This window comes from Rosa chinensis, chromosome 2 (genome assembly GCF_002994745.2).
Source record: "Rosa chinensis cultivar Old Blush chromosome 2, RchiOBHm-V2, whole genome shotgun sequence".
NCBI lineage: Eukaryota > Viridiplantae > Streptophyta > Magnoliopsida > Rosales > Rosaceae > Rosa > Rosa chinensis.
Genome location: NC_037089.1, coordinates 28,926,941 through 28,947,286, shown reverse-complemented (window position 1 = coordinate 28,947,286; position 20,346 = coordinate 28,926,941). Strand labels below are relative to the sequence as shown.

General features: G+C 37.6%; 2 protein-coding genes across 3 annotated transcripts; both read left to right on the top strand.

Moving 5' to 3' along the window:
- Positions 1-10,656: 10,656 nt before the first annotated feature.
- LOC112186437 lies at positions 10,657-14,270 on the top strand. The gene is made up of 3 exons (XM_024324868.2): positions 10,657-10,832; positions 12,148-12,390; positions 13,901-14,270. The coding sequence occupies exons 1-3, from the start codon at positions 10,815-10,817 to the stop codon at positions 13,946-13,948; spliced, it is 309 nt and encodes a 102-aa protein (XP_024180636.1). The 5' UTR covers positions 10,657-10,814; the 3' UTR covers positions 13,949-14,270.
- A 153-nt stretch (positions 14,271-14,423) lies between these two features.
- On the top strand, positions 14,424-18,228 carry LOC112186435 (cytochrome P450 704C1). Of its 2 annotated transcripts, XM_024324866.2 has the most exons (7): positions 14,424-15,556; positions 16,040-16,257; positions 16,483-16,698; positions 16,786-17,079; positions 17,173-17,493; positions 17,620-17,823; positions 17,915-18,228. In XM_024324866.2, the coding sequence occupies exons 2-7, from the start codon at positions 16,132-16,134 to the stop codon at positions 18,095-18,097; spliced, it is 1,344 nt and encodes a 447-aa protein (XP_024180634.1). In that variant the 5' UTR covers positions 14,424-15,556; positions 16,040-16,131; the 3' UTR covers positions 18,098-18,228. The 2 variants fall into 2 exon arrangements, with proteins under 2 accessions (XP_024180634.1, XP_024180633.1); XM_024324865.2 differs by having other exon boundaries at positions 14,424-16,257.
- Positions 18,229-20,346: the final 2,118 nt, after the last annotated feature.

Sequence of the window (20,346 nt, the reverse complement as noted above, 5' to 3'; positions counted from 1 at the left end):
GCTATTAAATCTAATAAAGTCATGAGAGAAGATCTCCTGGATTTAGACACATATTGGCTTTGTCACGACATAATAGGTCATCCTGGTCCTGATATGATGATCCGTCTACTAAAGACTTCGCACCGATATCCATTCTCTTGAGCGAAGCGAAGCATGAATCACAAGTTGATTCTTGGACTAAGTGTGATCGCCGCCGCCATCCACCACCAGCCTACGGCTGGCACAGTCCCTATCCATGACGCCATGGATGGTGTCCATCATGGCGATGACGCCATGGATGGTGTCCATCATGGCGATGACGCCCTAGGTGATGCTGCAATCACCAACTTTGCTTCAAATTGCGTTTCAGACGCTCAGGCCCAACCAAAATTTTCATTAGTTGCTTTTAAAGCCTCTCGATCGTTTTATAAAGCATGTTCCTTTGGGAAATTAGCACTATGACTGTCCTATGCAAATGATATGAAAATACTCATTCTATTCCTACATAGAGTCCGTGGGGATTTTGTGGACTAGTTCAACCAACATGCGGACGTTTAAATATCTCATGATGTTGGTTGACACGCAAACACGCTACCTAACACGCTGGTCACGTGTTCTGCCATTGTCCACTTGTAAATGCTACTTGTACTACACTCCTAGCAAATATCATATGACAACAGGCTCACTCCCTGGATCATCCTATTCAGTCAATTAGATTTGACAATGCTAGAGAGTTTACATCGAAGACTTTCGATGGATATTGCAATGGGATTGATCTTGGACATCATATTCTCATGAACACACCCAAATGGTCTTGCGGAAACTACTAAGATGGTAGTCAGGACATTAGTAATGCGCACCAATCTCCTTATATCCACTTAGGGTGATGCAATATCGCATGCAGGTATGCTAATTCGTCTACGACCTACCGCCACTCAATGTATCTCTACTTTACAGCTAGTGACTGGGTACAAGTATTTTGTACTTACGCATATTTAAGTGAGCCATTTATGTGCCAATTGCGCCGCCACAACGCACTATGACAGGTCCTTACAGACAAATGGGCAACTACATTGGATTTGAGACTCCGACAATCGTCAGCCACTTAATGCCCTTGCAAGGCGATCTCATTACCGCTAGATTTGCAGGTTGTGATTTTAATGAGATAGTCTTCCAGTCGTCAGGGGGAGATAAGAACACGAATGTTCAGTAGGAACGACATGAATTGTCGTGGTCTGTCCCCACTATGTCTCATCTTGATCTCACTAAAGTGACAAGATCACACAATCTGCAGCAAACATGCCTGCAAGGATGGATGTCCTACGAGAGGACGTAGTGCCACTCTACACGGAGGTAGGTATGGCGCCAACACCAAAGAAATTGGCACTCCGGCGTTACAGGCTATGGCCCCAGCTAGGATGCATGGGGGACCCGTGGATTCGAAGGATACCTTGGCACAACCCAATCCTTTAATCATCAACACTCAAAATTAGTCTCATGAGAATCTTCAGGATTAAGGTTACTGTTGGGGGATGCCTCAACGTCAGAAATATAGAGATCTTTGAAAATTACATTAGTATACATGAGACGTGGGATAGAAACTCCATCATAATTGATGATGTAGTTGCGCATTTCATTGCGCATGAGTTTGTTGAGTCCGATTATATCGAACCACACTTCGTTGATGAATGAATGCCAACGTAGAGAAATTCGGCCTAAATGGAAAGATGCGATCCAGTTTAAGTTGGATTCTCTAATGAATATGAAGGTTTTTGAGCCAGTGATGGCAACACCTCCTAACATAAAACCGATTGACTAATGGGTCTTCGTTAGAAAGTGTGATGAGAAAAAGAGATGGCAATCTCGCCTTATGGAGCAAGGCTTCTCACAAAACACCCTGGAATCAACTACGATGAGATATATTCTCTAGTAATGGATGTCATTAAACTCCACTACCCTGTCTATTTGGCAGTTTCCAAATAACTGATCATGCAGCTTACGAATGTGGTCACTACGTATCTCTATGGGGATCTAAATACGGAATATACATGAAGGTTCATGGTGGACTTCATTTACCCAAGTCAAGTGGCTATAGACCACGGAGCGCGTTTGCAATAAGATTGAAACGCTCACTAAAGTGACTACTTGATTGGGAAGGGATATGACCGCGCGTTTCCATAACAAGTTTCAGATTCTATCACGGTTCATGTTGGACATGATCTTCATTAAAAACCCTTAAAGAGTTAAGGGAAACCTTGAAATCCGAGTTTGAGATGAGGGATTTTGGAAGAACACGATTATGCCTCGGTTTGGAACTTGAGCATCGTGTTGATAGATGCTTAGGCATTTTGACAAGGTCAAACCTTCAAACACCCCCATGATCGTCCATAGTCTTGATCCTGAAAATGATCATCTTCGTCTGACGGATGATAACGAAGATGTGCTTGGGGCAGAAGTGTCTTACCTGAGTACAATAGGCACATTATTGTACTTAGCTCAACGCACAAGACCGGACATCTCATTTGCAGTGAACTTGTTAGCTAAGGTATAGCTTTGCGCCAACGCGACGCCATTAGATTGGTGTAAAAGTTATCTTTCGGTACTTGAGATGTATGATTGATATGAGCTTGTTCTATCCCTACAAAGAGAAGATGGATTCAGACCCATCACACACCAGGAATGCCGCCAACACTGGCCTGCATCCACGATCCCCATCCCAAAACGATAAGCGTTTTAGAAGGTTTTGCTGATGTTGGATATCTCTCTGACCCACACAAAGGTCATTCCCAAATTGGTTAAGTGTTCACCATGGGTAAAGACCATGATATCTTGGAGGTCTACAGAACATACCCTAGTCGCTATATCTTCGAGCAATGCAGAGATTATTGCTCTTCACAAAGTGGTTCGTGAATGTATATGGATTGGATCCATAGTTCCGCATGTTCGAACAATTGTGATTTGAAGTCTACCACAGATGATCCTGCGAGCATATAGGATAATGCTACTTGTTTTGAAGCAAGGATACATCAAAAGAGACAACACCAAGTATAATCAGCAACAACAGACTCTCCTCAAGATTAAAGTGAACTAGGTTCAATTTAAGGACAATGCGGCAGGCTTGCTCACTAAGTCATTGCCTAAATTCCACTTTCAGGAAACATATTGGTAGCATCATTTGAAAAAGTTATCCAAACTCCCATGACCGTAGTCATCAGGGGGAGATGTCTACATGTATGGTCTCCAAACTTGAAGGGTGTGTTGTGCTCTTTTTTCCCTTTGACTGAGGTTATTTTTGTCCCACTGAGTTTTTGTTACCAGCAAAGTTTTTAATGAGGCAATGAGAGGAGCACCACATTTGGGAGACACAAGGGGGAGTGTTCAAGTAAATCCAGAATATGTGTCTGACCCAAACTCTAGGTTACTTGACCTAGTTGTAATAAGGTTTAGAATTAGAGATATTCTCGGAAATATTCATAGATATCTGATTAATTGTACGATTATCTTTCCTTGTACAACTTTGATTCTATATCTTGTAATCCTCTATATAAAGAGGCCCCTATTATCAATGAAATGATGACTCAATTCTCTCTCAATTTTGGTTTTCCTTAAACACATTCAAGAATTTTTTTTTTTTTTTTTAAATTTATCCTAAACCGGGTTTTAATTTCATTTCTCAAGTCTGAATGACCATTACATATCCTTCTGCTGCCATCTATAAACAGACAAGAAGAAACAATACCCATAGTGATACATAGGATAGGTCCACTCATTTCCCATCTATTACACATAGCTTGAATACTCTATTAGTGCTGTAGAAGATTCACTAGGACATCTAGACAAGACATTTAGGGCGCACAAAACAAAGTGCATAGCCCCCCTAAAAAGATAGAAAATTATTGGAAAAATAAGTTAAAAAAACTATCTAAAAAACTATAACAGCCCAAAGAAGCCTCCAATGTCGAAGCCCAAAGCCCATAGGCCCAGCTCCAAGCCCAACAAAACTGGCCTGACATGGCCCAGTCTCCATCGCCTTCACCCAGCGGTAGTATGAACGGCACCGAATCTGCGTCGCCTGATCACACAGTAAACGATCAGCGCCTCTCCAAAATACATCACCCCTGCACTGCTCAAACCTACATCGTCTCGACTCAAGCCACCACCATGACCCGCAGCACCCCGATCTCGCCCCACCACGATCCATAGCAGCCACGACCCATAGCACCCCGATCTCACCCCACCACGATCCATAGCCGCCACTACCCTTAGCACCCTGATCTCATCCCACCACAATCATACTTCATCACAATCCAGCGCCCCACGAACTAAACAACTGCGCTCAGGGACTTTGCACTAAAGACCACTGCTAAGACCACAATGCCAACACTTGGAGCAAGAAACCTTCTTGGGAAACTTCCCCAGCAATAGCATCAAGACACCCGTCCGACAGCATACCACAGAACATCAGTGAGGCCGGAGGCCAGTGCCAATGTTCTGGCATAGCCGGACGAGATCGATCTTAAGAAACTGGAAGAAGTCGACCTTAGGGTTTCTCAAAGCCGAAACCTTAGAGAGAAGAGTCAACTATGATGGATAAGTCATCTTGAATAAGATTGAGAGCAAACACAAACTAAAAATGACTTGAGATGGCATCGGAAAAGTATGTAACGATCATTCTGGATTGAGATGAATGACATTGCTGCCGTTTTGGTTTGATTCAAAAATACAAACCGAATATGATTTGAAATTAAATTTACAGGTAAAACAGACTTAAAACAGTGTACTACACCAGCAATTTGGACTATCATATAACAATGAAGCGTAGAACTTGAACTTGAGAAAGTATGGCAAGTAGGTAAATTCCAATAGAAGCCAAAGGCAAATCATCAACATCTCAAAAATAATAACCAATAATAAGGTCCCTAGATCAAAGTAATGTGAATTGTTTCAACTAAAAGTAAACATTTTGCAGGCAGTTCAATATTAGCATCTTCGGAGCATAAATTTATTTGCCTAAACATGCAACTGTGGTCCTTGTAATGCACTTATAGAGACTCATCATAGAGTGTAACAGTATACTGTATACATAAGAAAATAAGAAATACGGCAAAATAACTATGTCTCAAAATGGGTATGAAGCAAGAATATCGAGAGAAATCAGGCCATTAAATAGCCAAAGCAAGTACTCGAAAACATTAATTCAAATCCCCACCACCATTAACGAATTACCTTCACACATGGGTGGACGACCAGCTAGCAAAATAGCACTTGCAAGCAAAAGGTCATAATCAAACACAGTGCCACAAACACGAGCATTTTAATGATATCTTGAACCAACAGCTTTAATTGCAATGTGATCTGACTCTTCTATTATCCATGTACCACCACAATTACGTATCTCTTTAATTTGAAGCCAGTTACTTTAAACCCTCAATAAAAGTAGTTTTGTAAAAAATCATTTTTGAGTCAAATTTTACATAAAATAACTCAAAATAAATGTTTTAAATTATGGAGAGTCTCATCTTACTATCTATATTTGGGAGCAAGATAACTAAAAGTTAATATGGAGAGTCACTTAGGAGTCTGATGCAGCTGCTAAAACAGATAAAAAAACTAAACATGTTCTCTAAAATAGCTAAGGAGCTAAAATATAGTATACTAAAGATGCTCTTAGAGACAAATCTTGTGTAATGTATATAAGAGCATCTTTAGCATTGCTAGTCATTTTTGAGTCAAATTTTAGCCAAAATAGCTAAAAAGTTATTTTTGCTAGTCACTTTAGAAATACGTTTGCATCAGTGCTTTCTATTTTAGCTAGTTTTGAATTTATATTATTTTTTAGATGAAGATTAAATAGTTTAAATGTATTTATAAATTATATAAAATAACTCAAAATGAATGTTTTATATTATAGAGAGTCTCATGTCACTCTCTATATTTAGGAGCGAGATAGTTAAAAGTTATAATGGAGAGCCATTTAGGAGTCTGGTGCAACTGCTAAAATATATAAAAAAGCTAAACATGCTCTCCAAAATAGCTAAGGATCCAAAATAGAGAGTCTTAGCGATGCTAGCTAATTTTGAGTCAAATTTTAGCCAAATTAGCTAAAAAGTCATTTTAGCTAGCCACTTTAGAAATACATCTGCATCAATATGCTCTTTATTTTAGCTAGTTTTGAATTTATATTATTTTTTAAATGAAGATTAAATAGTTTAAATGTATTTATAAATTACATAAAATAATTTAAAAGGAATGTTTTAAATTATAGAGAGCTTATTCTCGTTCTCTATATTTAGGAGTCTGGCGTTGCTGCTAAAATAGATAAAAAGCTAAACATGCTCTCCAAAATAACTAAGGAGCCAAAATAGAGAGTCTACTAAAGATGCGCTTAAAACCACCACAGGTGGTCGAGTTGGTAAGAGCCTCCAGGTGTGGAACCCCCACACCCGGGTTCGAATCCCGCCGACGCTTATTGGAGTTAAATCCCAATATATTCTTGGTGGCCAGGGGGGAGGAAGCGTTCTGACAAGATCCCCCGAGCACGGATTAGTCTCTGGACCTAGGAAGCCTTTGAGGACACCGTGTGATTGACAAATCAAAAAGATGCGCTTAATATATAATATCTCATTTCATTAACAATTACTGGAAAATGATAAATATTGATTATACATTTAGGTTTATGTGTACTTCCATAATTACCCGAGCAGCATTTACTATACAAGTATGACATTGAAATTTCAATCAGAGTCCACCTATTTACACACAAGATAATTTTTGATGCCTCAATCGAGAATTATATGCAGAGAAAATAAAGATATTTGTATCAATACTAGTTGTTCATAGTGTCTGATTACACTTGAGGATTGATGGGAAATGCTCCATGAGTACTATTTTTATTGTGGACTTTCAAGTTCAACCGTTGGATAAGTATGATGATATTTTAAATATTGATGTCTAATTATTTTAAAGATTGAACTTGAAAGTTCTCAATGAATCCATATTAAAAGATGCTTATTGGAGAGAGTCTCATAGGTTAATGATGGTTGTTAGTTGTGAGGAGATCATACTTCCTTAGTACTTAATTAAGTTCTAATAGGTCTGGCAATTCAGCCCATGACCCGTTAACCGCCCATTAACCACCCGTTAAAAACCCATTTATTTTCGCCCGATAACTTAACGTGTTAATGGGCTGCCAACCTGTTAACAACCCGTTAGTTAACGGGTGGAAACGGGCTGCACGACGGAACCCATCGAGCCCGGTTAGAAGAGGAAAAAAAAAAAAAAAAAAACCTCAATTCCTCTTCTCAGCCCGGTTGATGTTGTCTATTACAGTAGTACTTGTAGTTTCTTGATATGATGTCATTTACATAACTTACTTAAGCTGAACTGGAAACTACGCAATTTATTCGGTACCTAATATATGTTTGCGCAAAGTCTAAGAGATTGCAGTTTAAGGAAAATTGCAGTTTATTCGGTACCTAATATATGTTTCCTGGAATGCATGTCTCTGAGATTGTTTGTATTGGTGGGTTTAACTTTTTCTGACAATTTTCCCAACTTGATTATATGCTTCTTCTCATTCCATGTTTACTGCAAGTTTTCTAATCAGCTCTATATATGCATGGGTTTCTCATTCCATGTGTTTTCTTGATTGTGTGCAGACAAGTATGAATAATGAGACAAAGCCACACTAGCTAAAGACCTTTTTAGTTTCATGTGATGATTTGCTTTGAATTTGTAATATTTTAGTTTCACATGACATTGGATTTAACCTATTATGAGAATTGTGAGCCCAATATATATTACCTTTTGATAGTTCGATTTAATGAAAATCAACAATGAAAAAGCACTACTAGAAAAAGTACCCATCACACACGGATGAGAATCTGTGTGAAATCGTAATATTCCATACGGAAATCCGTGTGAAAACGTCAATACACACAGTACAGCCACAAATTAATAATCTGTACGTATTACTGGTGTTGCTAAACCACTTACACACAAAATTGTCTATCCGTGTGAATGTATTTGGTGGGTCCCTCTTAAATCACCCCTCCACGTACAGAAATATATTTATTGAATCTTATTAATAGATAATTTAATTATTTACATATTTATTTTTTGGTCCCTCAACTTATTTTTCTTTTGAACCCAATTTATTGCTGGAGCATATGGAACAGTGCCTCAACCCCGACGCCAATAAAGCCATCGTGAAGAAGATCAGTCTCGTTTATCAGACCAACATCACATCCAAGAAAATTGGGTTGGTGGTTTATACCATTGATGAAGAAAGGGGCATACGAAGGAGGAAGATGAATCTCCATATTGCTTTCAAGAGGAGCGCCATGACCTTAATTACATGAATTCTAGCGAGAAATTCATTAGACCAAAGTAACATACTTGTGCCTTCCACTCTTGATGGCTTAGAATTTGTATCTGCTTTTTAGTGGCATATTATTTTGTCTGCAAGAAAAATCCCCAGTCAATTTGAATCCCAAATACCACCAAATTCATGGGGCAGAACCAGCTCGAAATATTCAAACAGAATACTCACAGAAGAAAGAGAGATGGAGAAAGGGAGACTTACAGTGAGTTTGATTTGCTGAGAAAGATCGAATCTTTTTGACTCATTTCCTGCTAGGTTTAGAAGGGCTTCCATGTTGTCGAAAGATCCTGTTAGAACCAGCAAGATTAGGCATACGCAAATCAATAAGAAATAGAAAAGAGAGGAAGTTGAAACCCATGTCTTACCTGGGGATTTGGTATCTTGAATTTCATAGATGAGGTCAACTGAGGGAGAGAGAGATCTGAGCATTTTCTATCAGTTCTTTTTTCTTCTTCTCACAACCCTTACTTCTTGGCCACCAGTAAAAGATAAGAACGAAGTATAAAGGTAAAATAATACCTTCCTAAACTCTATCAGCAATAAGCTTCTTAAAGAGTAAAAACTAAAAACAATAAAATCGAAAGAAATTAAGAATTTGAAAATTGAAGTTATTCCCGAGGAGAGAGAGAAGTTATCAATTATGAGATAATGAAGAATATTAAAATTTGCAGAAAAAAAGAAGTTTCACACGGATATTTGTGTGAATCAAATATACTTATTAAATTTTATGCATTTAATTTGTTTTCGTTTTATTTTAAAATACAATTCACACGGAAATCTGTGTGAATTTCTGACACAAAAAAAATTCTCCGAAAAGGAAATAAATTTTCACACGGACAGCTGTGTATCATTTTAATTCATACGGACTTTCGTGTCAATTTCATACGGAAACCCGTGTGAAATTTTCCAACCCCACTTTTAGAATATATTTCACACGGATGTCTGTATGAATATGGTTTTCACACAGATATCTGTGTGCATTGCAGTGTTTCTCACACAGATTTCTATCTGTGTGAATCTCATCTGTGTGCATTGGGGTTTTTCCTAGTAGTGAAGAGTATTAATGGGTAATGGGTTGGAAGAAGGTTTAAAAAAAAATAAAAAATAAATTTTTTTTTTTAAAAGTATTTTTAGAAGGATTTTAATAGATAATGGGATTAACGGGTTTTAGTAGGGAATTGATTAGAAAAGAATTTTAAAATTAAAAAAAAAACCTTAGCGGTCTTAACGGGTTCTAACGAGTAACCCGCGAACCCATCGGGCTCAACCCGTTATCTTAACGGGTTATAACAGGTTGAGCTCGTTAAGACTGCCAACCCGTTAAGTTCGCTCGTAACCCACCCGTGACCGCACTGTTGCCAGGCCTAAGTTCTAATTCCTCCATCCTCAATCAGGATTAAGTCAACACAACATCCATATGACTGGCTAATTTTGAATTCGAGGACTTTACGCTGATTGAGGCGTAGAAAGTGAGGGCTAGCTTGTAGCCAAACTGAGGGAAAAAAAAATTGGGTTTTGGAGTGAGGTTTATGATTCAAAAAAACAAAGAAAAAAAGAAAAAAACTGCATGGGAAAGAAATGGAGATGGAGGGGGGAGGGGCAGGAACTTTGGAAAGAAAAGATCTATAGAGTGATTCGAGGTTTGAACTCTAGACGTGAAACTCCAATTAAGTAAGGATTACACTATCGCAAAGATATCCGTATCCTATGTAGGGGCTAACTGTTTCTAGAGAAAAGATGCAACAACCAGCACTAAATTTTTTTTTATTTGTTACAAAAATGGTGGCAAACTGTTTTATCATTCTAAGTCGGGACCTGATTTGGATAAAACTCTCTCCAGCATGTATTTTTCAGAAACGGATGATTAAATCCTAAATCTCTTTTGAGTATACAGCTCATATTCATTCAATTTACAGGCCTAACTAAGTTTTCCGCTAAACCAAACCCCGTTGGTGCACTACTCTACTTTTCGTTTAGGAAGTTATTCTGTAAAAAATTATTGAAAATCTCATTTTTATTTATTGAGAAAAAAAAAATGTCATGCAGAGTCGACAAAGCTGATCTGGGGTGCGTCGTTTCATCGCTGTCGTCGTCGAGTCAGATTCTCTCTGATAAAAAAGCAGCACAGCTCAGCCTAACTCCAACCCATCATCCAAACTAAACCCAGACAAAGACGGCACCCAGTAAAGGACGTAACCAAACCGTGTCCCTATAGTGGCACTTGCGTAATTCATCACAACCATCAGGGCCATTGCCGTGAACAAATAGTTATATATACACCATCTTTGTCCGCCTTGCTGTATAGCTGCTGTAAAAGCAAAAAGCAAAAACACACACACACTTCCCCCCTCATCTCGCTCTTATAAAGTCTACACCTTTTCTTTCTTTTCTTGTATTTGTGTATTTGTTTTGGGCTAACAGTATCTTGTTGTGAATCTGAGGACTTTATCTCATGGATGATCGAAAGGAGGTGAGTTCTTTATCTCATTCTAGTTATTGGTTTTGTTGTTTGGTTTCTGGGGAAAGTTAGGAATGTTTTGTGTCTGTGTTTATCAGTTTTATGTGTGCTTCTGGGTTGTTTTGATTGAAATAAGAGAAACAAAGAGAACCCAAGTGAGGAACTTACTTGAATTGCATAAAGTTTGAGCCTTTGGACTCAGAAACCAGTGTGGATTTTCACTTTTTTTTTTCCCTTCTGGGTAGCTTAATGGAGTTTTTGTGGTTTTGATTGTTTGTTTAATCTGTTGGTCAATTTTGGAGAATTATTGGTGTGAATAGTTAAAGTTGCTTTGATTTTGACTTTTGTTGGTACAGTGAGATAGAGGTTATCATTCATGCATTCAAAGCTTGGAAACGGTCAAAGATTACACCTTTTTTTTTTTATTAATGTGATTTCGGTGTTTTGAATTTCAATGGGTGTCACGATCAGTGTAGGATGTTTTGGATCAGTTCAACAATTGGGAAGAATGATTATTGAAGAGTTTAAGAGTTGAAATTCAGGGGTTTGTTGTCAGAGTATGTAACCTAAGAAATAGTCATTACCAATCAAGTTTCTTAAATAGAGTCATTACCAATCAAATTTCTTTGTTTATTCTTTACCTCATAAACCTACCAACATCCTACAGTTTTTGGTCTTACCATTTGACTCTCTTCTGGTTGGTCTTCTGTGAATTTTTTTAATTATAATCACTTCATGCAGTTTTCAATTGTGTGGTTGGAAGTTTTAAAATGGCATGTAATGAATTGTCATTACATGACTTTTCTTTATAACTTGTGTTATCGAGTATTCAATTCTTCACTACCTGAACATCCGTGTAAGATGGCTATCTTATGTTAAGTTCATCAACATGGATTTTAGTTTGTGGCTTTTGAAGTTACTAATAGTCATTTGTTCCAACTTTGAAAAAGGCTGTTATTTTCGTACTGTAAACTGTATAGAGTAATGTTATAGGGTAATGCAGCTAATGCTGTAGCTTCAGCAATAAGAACTATCTTGACATTTAAGGTCCAAGTTCAAATCCCACCTCCCAAAATGTTATTTGGTAACATAAAATAAAAAAGACTAATAGGATATAGATGAGATATATGCATTGCATCTCTTACATATGCATATCTAATTCATGTGGATGGTCCGATTTCTTTGAGAGATGTGACTACCAATGCGGTCTGTAAATATCATCTAGATAGTTTTATTCTATCCTAAATGGTTAAGCACATGGTAATTTGAAATTTTTGAGTCTTTTGATGTAACCAATTAAATTGACTTATTACTTTGTTTGACACAGAAAAATGCCCCATGGTTATCAGTGCCACAATTTGGGGACTGGGATCAGAAGGGCGGCCAAGTGCCAGACTACTCCCTTGATTTCTCCAAGATCAGGGAAATGAGGAAGCAAAACAAGAGAGATGTGTCCAGAGCAAGTCTTGGAAATGAAGAAGAGCTCATTGCCTCAAACACTGCCAATGTGGGTGCTGCCCACAATGACATTCACCACCCTCATTACCATCAGAGCACCCACTCCCCAACTGTAAGATTCCTTTGCCTTCATTTCAGTGCTAGTTTGATGTGATCTACATGATGTATTGGATGCAACTATACAAGCAGTAGTTGGTCTGCTTATAAATGGAGAGAGTGTCTCTATGAACAATATTTATGAGAGATATGCATGTGGTAGCTCTGGTAGATGGTGGGAAAGCCCTTTATTAAACAAGCTGACTAGACAATGTAGGTGAGTAGGTTGCAACTATCTATATAGTATTGGTGTTTTTCTTTTTGTCTGCCAAGCAAGTTAAAGTATGTCTTGGACTTGTATAATTAGTTAGCTGTAGAATCAAATCAAATCAAGTGCAACAGTGGATTACAGGTAGGTTGACCATTGATTCCTGTTTTTGTCAAGCAAATTTTACTTTGTGCCTTTTGTGTATTTTATTAGAATACGGATAAGGTAGAGAAAAACCATAGTATTGCTGCTGTTGCACAGGTCAGAGCATAAAACACCTGATTTGGTCATAGATTTTATCGCATTTATTACTTTTGTAATGTGTTTTTAGTATGATTCCAAGTTTTCAATTGAATTCATTTGTGCTCTCAGCTTGTTGTGCTCTCTTGATGATTTCATTATCATTTACAGAAAGAACTGTCAAAGTTTAGCCAAATTTATTAACTTAAACCATCTGTGATTTTGATGCAAATCCCAGGATGATTACTCAGCCAAATAGAATTTATCACTCTGTTTCTGGGGGTTCAAAACTTTAGATCAGGGCATGGACATAAATAATGCAAATATATATGTTTGGTCTGTAAATGCTCATAAAGGAAATCTAAAATATATATATATATATATATATATATATATATTAAATAAATTTCTTGATAGGTTCCTGTAAGAAACCCATTATGGTGGGAATCATAAGGTTATCAAATTTTCATATAGAAATGATTAAGAATGTTCCTGTGTATATACACTGAATTTTAAAAGTGGTTGCACATGCATAAGATGTTCTAGGCCATAAAAATAATAGGCAATTAAAGAAACAAGAGAAGGATATTCTGTGTATGTTAGGATAAGAATTTATTGAGTGATCCTATATATCTACATGCAAGACCAAGTGGTGCACATGCAGCACCGGCTTTCTTAGGCAATGCTATTTAATATTTTACATTATAGGCAATTGATGATATTGATTTTGTATTCCTGGGATTAAAGAAGATATCATTGTCTGTGGGTCAATACACAAGATTTGTAATTGATGATCTATTTATGTAACCATCCATTAGAGTTTGGTAAATAAAATAATGCAGGAATCTTTTTCATAATGTTTCTCATGGCGTCCATGTAAATAATGGCTTTATTGCTCCTCTTCATGTCATTTTGGAAGATAATATAATGATCGAACTAATAGTGATAAACTTTTTTATGCCCAGTAATGATGATCAACTCTCCTTGTTTAGTTAATGTTGAGCTACCTATTGATAAAAAAGATCGGTTCTTCACCTGATTTTGTTCATATGATCATAGTTTGTTTTTGTTTACACAGGCTCGACGAAGCATATTCAGCTACTTCAACTGTTGCATAAAAGCTTGATGATGCAGTAGACGTTGTAGGTTTGGGAGATAACACTCCTTCTCCATGTATCTCTTCCACCATTTCTACTCGTTAATCTCTTCTTTTTCTCACACCAACCTCTCATTTCATTGGGAAAAATGGATGTAATGTATTGCTGGATTTGGTTATTAGCAATCTTTCAAATTTTGTTTTCCTGTGTGTTTCTGCTCTCTGCAACAAACCCTGTACGTAAATGGTTTGTACAAGAGATAAGAGGTTAACGTGAAATTTGGCTTAATACTTAAGCTGAAAGCAATGTTAAATGTTTGACGGTAAAGATTTAGTCGCATGATTGACTTAATCTGTTATAAGTCTAATTAAATTACACCCTATATATCAAGTTCTTTGAATAGAACATGCCATCCAAGTGCTCTAATTGCACTTTCCTGATGTACACTCTTCTTCATTAATGTTAGGGGAGCAATTTTGTCGCGCCACATTGCAACAGATCCTGACTCCCAACACTTGGATTTAACTTTTACTTGCACCAAATGAAAGTAAAGGCCAACGTCACTTAATGTTATGGTTTGGATAAGCTTGGCTGTGGTTGGATTTGTCCGCTTATTCAAATAGGTCTTGAAACAGCTCAAAGTCCCATTATCACATATTGAGATGGTTCGTCTGCATCAGTTTAATGTACTGATACTAATTGGGTACAACGCTAGATTAATTATATGCATTAGTAGACTATCTTGGCTTGATTCGAGCTTATAACTATAAGAAGTTAGTCCACTGTTGTAGAAATTTAGTTTACCATTGATGTACCGATGCAGTAATATACTGTGGACTTCTTTTTTATGTAGAACCTCAAAATTGACAGGTACTGCGTAGTTAAGAACGTCTTCATCCGGCCATCTCATTTACCAATCTCTATGTTTTAGGCTTTGGGCCAATAATAGTGGTGTGTTTGTTCATAAATTAGATGAAAATAAGGAGACTCACTCTAGGGATTGACACACGGGTTTAAGGGGGCGGGGACATGCGAGGCCTACACCATATTGGCATTGCAGTTGCCATTTTCAAATCTCAGACTGAGATTAAATGATGGTTTGTATGTATTCGTCACCAAGCCGAACAAGAAGGTCACCGATGTGATCTCATAACCTGGATTACTCTCTTTTGCGTCCCATGTCATGATAACATCATCACTGCATTATCAAATGAGTTCTCTTAATCCAGACAAGAATGTTTTTCGAGGGTGAACCTTCCTAACTTGATATGAAAGTTCAAAATGTGAAGAAAATAACGAAAAATCAAACTTTGATTTTCAGGTTTACGGAAATTTTTTTCCTACTCCAACCAGGATTGGGATTGGGAGCAAAGGCTCCCTCCATTACTTGCAAGGGCATACAAAAGTTTTAGGCAGAGGCGGGAATGGCCCCAATCCCTCACCCAGTTGTTCTCCCATCATGGAAATTCCGTTCATCCATATGTTATTGGGATTATGAATTTCAATTATTTCATTGTAATTGACCATAATAAGGATCGTTATATGGTCTATTATAGAAATTCATGAAGTGGCCGGAGCAAGACAAATACACTACTCATGTAATAACAGTTTTGAATTATTGAAAGTTGTCCAACAAGGTAATAACCTATTATTATAGATTTCTATACTCTTCATTAGTCGACCCATGCATTAGTGTCATGGTCCTCATTGCATATCTTGATCAGGAATTCAGGATAAGAGCCTATCTCTTGAGGGGATTGGGGAGGACAGTACGGTGGCAATTAATAAGTTCTCTTTTTTTTCTTTTTTCTGTTTTTGTGTGGAAGCTCGAGTTCCCATCAGCTTCGCGGCAATTAATTCCCTTTACCACTAATTGCTTTGGGGGAGAAGAACTGACACCTCCCACGTACTGTTATTAGAATTGCCATACACCGACCAACTAGTGCGCAGTCTAGGTAGATTTGATAGTATAAATCAATATTGCTATTATGGTTTTAACTACATCATCGTAGAGGTATTCTATAATCTTCAATATCCCATTAGTACGTCGGCCATGGATTTTCTTTCCACTCCCTTACCTCCCATTGCAATAGGTTTATTTGCAGTACTTGTTTTGGCAGTAATCTTTCTGCGGAAGAAGAACAAGAAATACCCTCCTGTTGCCGGAACTGTCATACACCAACTGATCAATGTTCCAAGGCTGCACCATTACATGACTGAGCTTGCATGCAAGTACAAAACTTATAGGATGCTCGACTTGTTCAGATATGCTGTCTACACTGTAGATCCTGCAAATGTTGAATACATTCTCAAAACAAACTTTGCAAACTATGGCAAGGTATGTAAAGGATCGGAGAAATTAATCTATTCTATTTTGAATTTTTCAATATAGTCTTTTGTGTCACACGCACATTGGAAGACAGAACAGTGTTGGAGTGTTTATAAGTGTTATTGAACTCCAACTAGTAGAGGAAGTCACTTGAGTAAGGTGAAGCTAGTTGAATAATATTTAACTTTGCACACCATTCTTGCTACTTCACTTCTTCTTGATCATTCTCTGTAGGGATTATACCTGTACAACATTCTGTCAGATGTTTTGGGTGACGGGATCGTCGCTGTGGATGGAGAAAAATGGCGGCATCAGAGGAAGGCAGCAAGCTCTCAATTCTCAACCAAAGTACTTAGAGACTTCAGCAGTGAAATCCTCAAAACCAATGCAGTAAAGCTTGCTATGATAATATCTGAAGCTGTGACCCGCGATGCAGCAATAGAGATCCAAGTGAGTTTGCATTATGTGTCAAAAAAATTACATAGCACTGCTGTTTTGTTTGTTATGCAGATAGATTAATGTGCGGTTTGTTGGAAGGATTTGTTTACAAAAGCAACCTTTGACTCGATCGTCAAGGTTCTACTTGGTATCGATCTAGACACCATGTGTGGAATAAATAATGAAGAAAGTATCCAGTTTGCGAAGGCTTATGAAAGAGCCACCGAAGCTGTCCTGTATCGGATTGCTGACATCTCTTGGAGGATCAAACGATTCTTAAACATTGGAAGGGAAGCAGTGATAAGGAATAATATGAAAGTGGTGGATCAATTCTTATACAAACTAGTAAACAGCAAGATTGAAACAGTCGGTAATTCAGAAGATGAGCCATCTGTGAGTTACCTCCAGGCCATCTGTCTCGTCTAAATTGAATTGATATAGCGCGTATTTAATTAATGTAACTGATATGTTGAGGTTAATTGGCAGTTAAAGAAAAGAGACTTTATCTCAAGGCTATTGGAAACCAGAGAAGCTGATCCAAAATACTTAAGAGACATGGTCCTTTTTTTTATAATTGGCGGAAAAGACACAACAGCTAGTGGTCTTTCATGGTTTCTTTATATGATGTGCAAGCATCTTCAAATACAAGAAAAGATCGCACAGGAAGTTAGAGAAGCAACAGGTCTGAATAATACTTCAAGCGCCGACGAAATTGCAGCCAACCTTACTGAAGAATCGCTTAACAAAATGCAATATCTCCATGCATCTTTGACCGAGACACTAAGACTCTATCCTGCTGTTCCAATGGTAACTTACAGATTGAATAAATGCACTGCATAATATCAAGGCTAATATTCTTTGCAGTTTAGGATTTGAGTTGCTGATCCATTACTTCTTAGTTAATAAGTTTGATGTGCTTTCATTCGTTCATAGGATGCGAGAGTTTGTTTTTCTGATGATACATTGCCAGATGGGTTTAGTATTAAAAAAGGAGAATTGGTGGTATACCAAGCTTATGCAATGGGCCGGATGAAATTTCTATGGGGTGATGATGCAGAAGAGTTTCGGCCAGACCGATGGCTTGACGAAAATGGCATTTTTCAAGAAGAAAGCCCTTTCAAATTCACAGCCTTCCATGTAAGAAATCTAAATAAAAACAAATTTGTTATTTGCTAGATAATCGCTGAGTTATCAGAATACTAACTAATGACATTTTATGAATACGTAGGCCGGTCCAAGAATTTGTTTAGGAAAAAAATATGGTTACATGCAGATGAAGATCTTTTCAGCTGTGCTTTTAGGTTGCTACAAATTCGAGATGAGTGATGAGAAAAAAGACGTCAACTACAAGACAATGATGACCCTCCATATCGATGGAGGTCTTCATGTTAATGCTTCTCCAAGAGTTTGAGCATGAAGAAAGTTGGATTATATGTTTTGTTTCAAACATCTTCCACTGCAATAAAACTCTATTGCCTATTACATAATGTTTATCGTGCAATAAACATGTATTATTGCTTTCAAGGACTCAAGGAGACAAATGCTCCCACTTTTATCAAGGATGTCCTTTTTAATGATTTTTATCGCTGATGTTTCAATGAATTCATTTAAAAAAATAAAACGAGGTGGGCTTCAAATTGGAAAAAACATACGGCACCTAATTGACAATATCTAACAAGAATCACAGGAATTTCCAAAGCACACAAGAAAACCAGCTCAACTGCGACATCCACAGATGAGCTAAATTATTAATACCATGTTGCCATTTTAGCTGGTATAGGATTTCGGCAAATGGGGCAACTAGGATTTCTCATCAACCACTGAACAATGCAAGCTCCATGAAAAACATGCAAAGCAAGGCAATCGACTAGCATCAAGTCCAATCTCATACTTATCCATACAAATTAACGCAACATTTCCTGTGTTTTGTATGTTTAAAATGGCGTCTTATGCCCATTTCCTTCACGTCACCATCCATACAATGGTAAACCGTAACCACATCACATCGGTTCACAACAATCACACGATTAGGAGGTAAGGGAAAGGAGCCGATTGAGTCATGAACTAACTTGATTATTTTGTCCACAATAATAGGAAGCATTTTTTCTTTATCTAATGGAGGGAAATGGGTGTTAACAAAGTCCACAATCAAGCATACCGATTGAGATTGCATAATACTTGTAGTATCCTCGCCACATAACTCAGAAGCATGGATGGTAATGACCTTTTCACTTTGGGGGGATAAAAACTTTCAAGAACTTCACTGTCTTCATTATCTGATCCAAAAGCATGTTCGTTTTCTTTGGTGAATTCAAATCGAATCTGAACCTCGTCATCACTTGGTGGAAACCGTCGATCGAATCTTAACAGAGTTATCAACAGAACTGCATGCTACAGTCTCCATACTGTTGAGATTGTACAGGAAGGGCGGATTTGATACGTTGTCTTGAACGATGGGATATGATCTGACCTACTCGACATCAAATACCCTGCACGTTTTGCTCAGCTATAAGCTACCGCTTTAGTTCAACAGGCTTGATATCCTAAAACCCTGAAACTTCAAAAATATCAAATAAGCCCCAGAACAAGTTCGATTGTTTCCACCTGCAATTCAGGTATCTTCTTGAGCAACTCTGAGCCAATTGGAGGAATCCAAAATCACATGAATTAATTGTTAAGAAACAAGCAAGGAGTGATTTGGAATCTTTCTCTGAGGATGCAAAGCAGCCAAGGGTTTAGGCTAAAAATCCTGCTCGGATACAAACTGGGGATCTGCACTTTATATATTGTTGGTGGCGAGCTACTTTAGGAAAGTCAGAATCTCCCATTTACACAGGGAAAAGTCATGCTACGCGTTGCTACCAAACGTGGGATTCTCCCGAAAAAAGAAAATAACGGTGATTAATAATTACTTGGCTCTTGTTGTCTGGTAATTACTCAATGCCCCAATAATATCTTTAGAAATGATTGCAAGCCTCCAATGGATATTTTTAAGGCAATTATCGCAATTATTATCCCTGAATCTGAAGCATTCTTCAACTAATCATGCTGTTATTCTGGAATGGAGAATCAACACCTCCTCTTGAAGGCTTTGGCTTTGTGTTCTGCCCTTTGGGTTGTTGTTCTATGGTTTTATAAGTTATTTTTCAGTTTGTTTTAGGCTTGTTGGCTCTGTCTAGTTTGTTTGCCTTCTATAGGCCGAATTTTCTTAATTTGTTCCTTTTGTTCTTCTAATAAATTTAATTTTTCAACAAAAAAAAAAAAAAACTCAATGCCCTGTCCTAACTGCACATCACTCTCTTGCCAAAAAAATAAAATAAAAAATGCACATCACCGTCCTGTTGAGAATATATACATCCCACATGAGAAAAATGAGACATTGCCTATGAGTTTATAAGGGTTTGGGCCACTCCATCTATTGCCAATTGATTTTGGGTGTGAACCCAGAATACTTTATCAATCTACTTTTTGCATAGGGAATAAAATCTTTGACCCATAGGTCCGTTACTTCCGTATTGGTCATTAGTCATTACACATTAGTACGAGTACCTTCAGCTTGTGATGGTAGTTCAGAACTGATGCACCAAGCTTTTACTTTTCTCATCAAGAAAATAAAAGAGCCAAGTTGTTGCTCAACTCATAGCAAAGAACTAAATATCA